This window comes from Cyprinus carpio, chromosome B7, assembly GCF_018340385.1.
Source record: "Cyprinus carpio isolate SPL01 chromosome B7, ASM1834038v1, whole genome shotgun sequence".
Lineage (NCBI taxonomy): Eukaryota > Metazoa > Chordata > Actinopteri > Cypriniformes > Cyprinidae > Cyprinus > Cyprinus carpio.
The window spans coordinates 37742490-37746323 of record NC_056603.1 but is presented as its reverse complement, the minus strand read 5'-3'; the positions used below and the strand labels follow the sequence as shown (position 1 = coordinate 37746323).

General features: G+C 41.3%; 1 protein-coding gene across 1 annotated transcript; it reads right to left on the bottom strand.

Annotated features, from left to right (window-relative positions):
- Positions 1 to 602: 602 nt before the first annotated feature.
- On the bottom strand, positions 603 to 3511 carry LOC109081920 (fibroblast growth factor 4B). Its single transcript, XM_019096878.2, has 3 exons — positions 3131 to 3511; positions 1803 to 1906; positions 603 to 1089 (listed from the first exon to the last, which is right to left on the bottom strand). The coding sequence occupies exons 1-3, from the start codon at positions 3423 to 3425 to the stop codon at positions 913 to 915; spliced, it is 576 nt and encodes a 191-aa protein (XP_018952423.1). The 5' UTR covers positions 3426 to 3511; the 3' UTR covers positions 603 to 912.
- Positions 3512 to 3834: the final 323 nt, after the last annotated feature.

Genomic DNA, 3834 nt, shown 5'->3' with positions numbered 1-3834 from the left:
AAACCCAAAGACTGACTTGAACTTGGCTCTGTACAGTATGTCTCTTTAAAGGGGCTCAGGGTACAGTATCTGCACTGCAATGCCTTTGAATTTTTAAATTCATGTATGCATGTTAAAGAAGCTACTTCTCTCTGTCCAGAGCCTTAGAAATGTGACAAAGATTGACTGCGGATAAGTTCAAAGTTCAACCCCCCGGCAGAGCTAAAAAAATCAGATTTGAAGGGGTAGAACTTCAGTAAGCTAGAGTAAGCCGATACTGCTTCAGTTAGATCCGAGCTCCGCACAAAGGAGCTCAGACATTGGACAATTGCTCCAGTGCTAATACTATGGGGGTTGATACACCTTAACGATAGGAGGCTTGACCTAAGACTTACATATTCTTTCCAACGAAGGACAAATGGAGCTTAGTCAGCGTAGACGCCATATTTAATTTTTCGTTATTGAAAACGGGGCTGCGACCGATAGTGTTTCTCTCAGTGTTGATCCTTCAGCAGACGCAATATTGAAATGCGTCTTTCCAAAACCTTCCCAATGACTGTACACCATTTGTTCTGAAAATTAGAAACCTTGTTTTCATTCGCGAGAAAATAAAATATGGCGTCTACACTGACTACCTCTGCGAAACAGTTGCTTTAGAACAACACAAACAGTGCAACAAAAAAAAAGTACATTGTAGGAATTTCACTTGTATATGAACACGTGGTAGCAGCAATGAGGATAAATAAACAAATAACAAATAAATTAATTGTTGTCTTCCACCTCGGAAAGAGGACGTTGTGATGAATATAAAATCAACAGATATAAATAGTCTAATATTTACATACATGACACGATACACTTAACCTCACATGTAGCCTAACTTCTGTAGAAAGTGCATCGACGTTCCTCCACCTTGCGCCCCTCCAAACGAGCTCAAATTCTAGGCAAGAAATGTGTCACCGTCATGGATGTAGATACTCGATTTCCTTTTTTTGTTTTGCCAGTCTTACTTAGTCCGATGTACATCCCGGGATGTGCCTGCGATTCGTACGCATTGTAATTATTTGCAAGGAGCTTTTCTCTGAACTTGCATTCATCTGTGAATTGCATCTACAATAAAAAAAAGAACATAGAAATTATTATTTTTATTGACATTTCATTAGACCGTCTCATGAGTCATAACATCGGCTATATCATCGGCATTTTGATTAAAGAATCGCGCGACGTTCTTTTTACAGCGAGGAATTTTATGGAGCAAACAGAACAAACTCTTTATCATATTTCAGAATCTACAGCAAAGAGACAGCTTTGTCTTCATGGTTGTTTTGCAAGGGACAACCAAAGTTATTAGATCCATGGCTTGGCCTGACTGGTTTAAAATTACACCTATCATCAAATTACGCGATTTCTGGGTCAAAGAAACGTGTAGGTGTTTTGGGGGTCTTGGTCAGTGAAGAAATCGGAGAGGGAAGCCAGTATGGTTTGGGTGGTCCTCTTTGGCCAGTTCATCTTTACTCTGACTGGGAAGGACAGTAGGTGCATGTGTTGGCTGGCAATGCTAAGAATGGAATGCGTAGTCCGAATGATCTACTGCGCTACCGTTCCTGGGTTTGTCCGTACCACAATGAAAACACCACTAGTCACTGGAAGCACGCCACAACTGAGTTCAACAATGTAACGCTGTCGGAGACTGTGGGACGGGGAGGGGGAGGTCGGTGGTGAGGGCCGTGAGGGGATACACCTCAAGTACAGGGTGATATGTCATCGAGCTCTGATAAGAACATTCACGGGCGGAAACAAGTTGTAAATCATTTCATACTCACAGATCCGAAAAGCTTCCCTTTGCTGTTCATGGCCACGAATAGCCCGCTCCGGACGCCAAACAGTGTCACAACTCCCCTCTCCACCGGAGATATCTCAAGAAGACCTGAAACACACAACAAAGAAAATAAATGACCTTGTTTGGCTTATATCTTTAGCCCTGTCTGGCAACTCCCAACCATGACTGCCTTTCTAAAAATTGTACGTGTTTACGTTGAAGTTGCCAGAGCATCCTTTTTGAAGGAAATGACACTTTCCGCCTCTTCAAATTTCCCAAACGTAACATCGCATCTATTCTTTCTCAGTAAACCACTAAGATGTATCTTTAAATTAGCCTACTTCTGCTTTATTTTAAACCACGTCTTTCCCCAAAAATTTGATTGACACGTGTCAGAAAAAGAACATTTTTATTATCAGATCCTTGCCCACTTAAGAAGGAAAACTTAGTAATAAACTTTGTAACAATGTTTCTCATTTAACGATAAAATAACTACTGTTTGTTTAGACTGTGATGAATGTTGACAAACATAACCAGTACTTCTTGAGTTTGTTTTTAGAAACATATGAAATGCGTCAACACAGATGTTTAGAACGACTGTTATATATTGCATTTGACTTGAACTGACATTAGGTTGAAATTCTTAAAGATATGGTCTCAGGAATGTTTTGTTTTAGCTTAATGTCAAAAAAGACATTTTAAATTCCAAAACAATTTAATCTGTAGTCATTTAGAAAGCCATCTGTACTAGTGTGTAATAGACTGAACATTCTCTAAAGAAGCATACAGCAAATCAAGAACCTATACAGCCAAAATGGTTCTTCGTGGTAAGAACGTCTGAACCAAAGAAAGAAACTGAAAAACCTTTATTTTTTAAAAGAGTGAAGGGTTAATCTACTGTAAAGGATTAGATTATCTCGCTCCTAACTTTAGGCTTGGGGTTTTGGCACGGTTCCCGTCCTGCTCTGGTTACAGAGACCTGTTGCGTGCGTAATGCAGGATGCCAGATGCTGGTGCACTACCATGCACACCTGACTTGATTCGGGAAATGTAAATGGAAGCGCTACAACAAGCTTTGTTGATGTTATCAAACATGGCATGATGTTGAATTCGTGTAACTTAACGTTTTATTGCAATTATTTTTACTGAATAACAGTTATTTGTGTTCATAAAGGGCTGTGTGTGTTTTTGTTTGTTTATTTGTTTGTTCGTTTTACTTTTCTTAATTCTGTAAGCCAATTCTTTTTCGTAATTCAATTTCAATTGGGTGATAGTTTCAAATCCAACAGCTGATCCAGCATGCATAAGTACAAATAACAGATGAAAACTTACTGTAACGGTTTTCGTTGTGCACGCCGGTAATTCTACCGTCCGGTAATACTTGGAGATGAAACCCAATGCCAACATTGCAGTAGAGACGTCGCAGTCTTTTAATACCCGTGAGATAATCACTGTCCCGGCTGATATCTCTTTTTTCCCCAGGGATTCTGGCTAGAGAACGCGAGTAGAGGGTCTCCCAGCGTCGCTCCACGGGTCCGTCCTGCCCACCGGGCAGCGGAGCGCAGCGCACTGAGCTTGTCATAAGTCCTAAGACCAGTATTGGTAATAGGGCTGAATGGACACTCATCCTTCTGAGCTGTACGTAAGCGTTTTGAAAGAGTTGAAGACACCAAACTACCGTCTTTCTCTGTATTTGTGTCGCAGCCAAAAAAGACGCACAAAAGGGCTTACTCACGGACAGAGCTACGGTCAAACCCTAGTGAGCGGCATGAAGACGCGCTCAGTGGGTTTCCTCTCAAGACACTACACTTCAGACTGGTGTTCAAGCTGTTTTTGTTTTCGCACAAAAGTTGGAAAATGTTGACCGTCAATTCTTGTCTCGCTCAGCCATGCTACTTTTCCCTTGCCGACGATATTTATATCTGCAGCGAAATTACATCACACACTACCTAGCGCATGACGGAGCAGCCTTCTGCGCCACTATGAGCACACTGATGCCTTATAATGTGCGCACGTCCATGCCGTGGGCAGTGAGA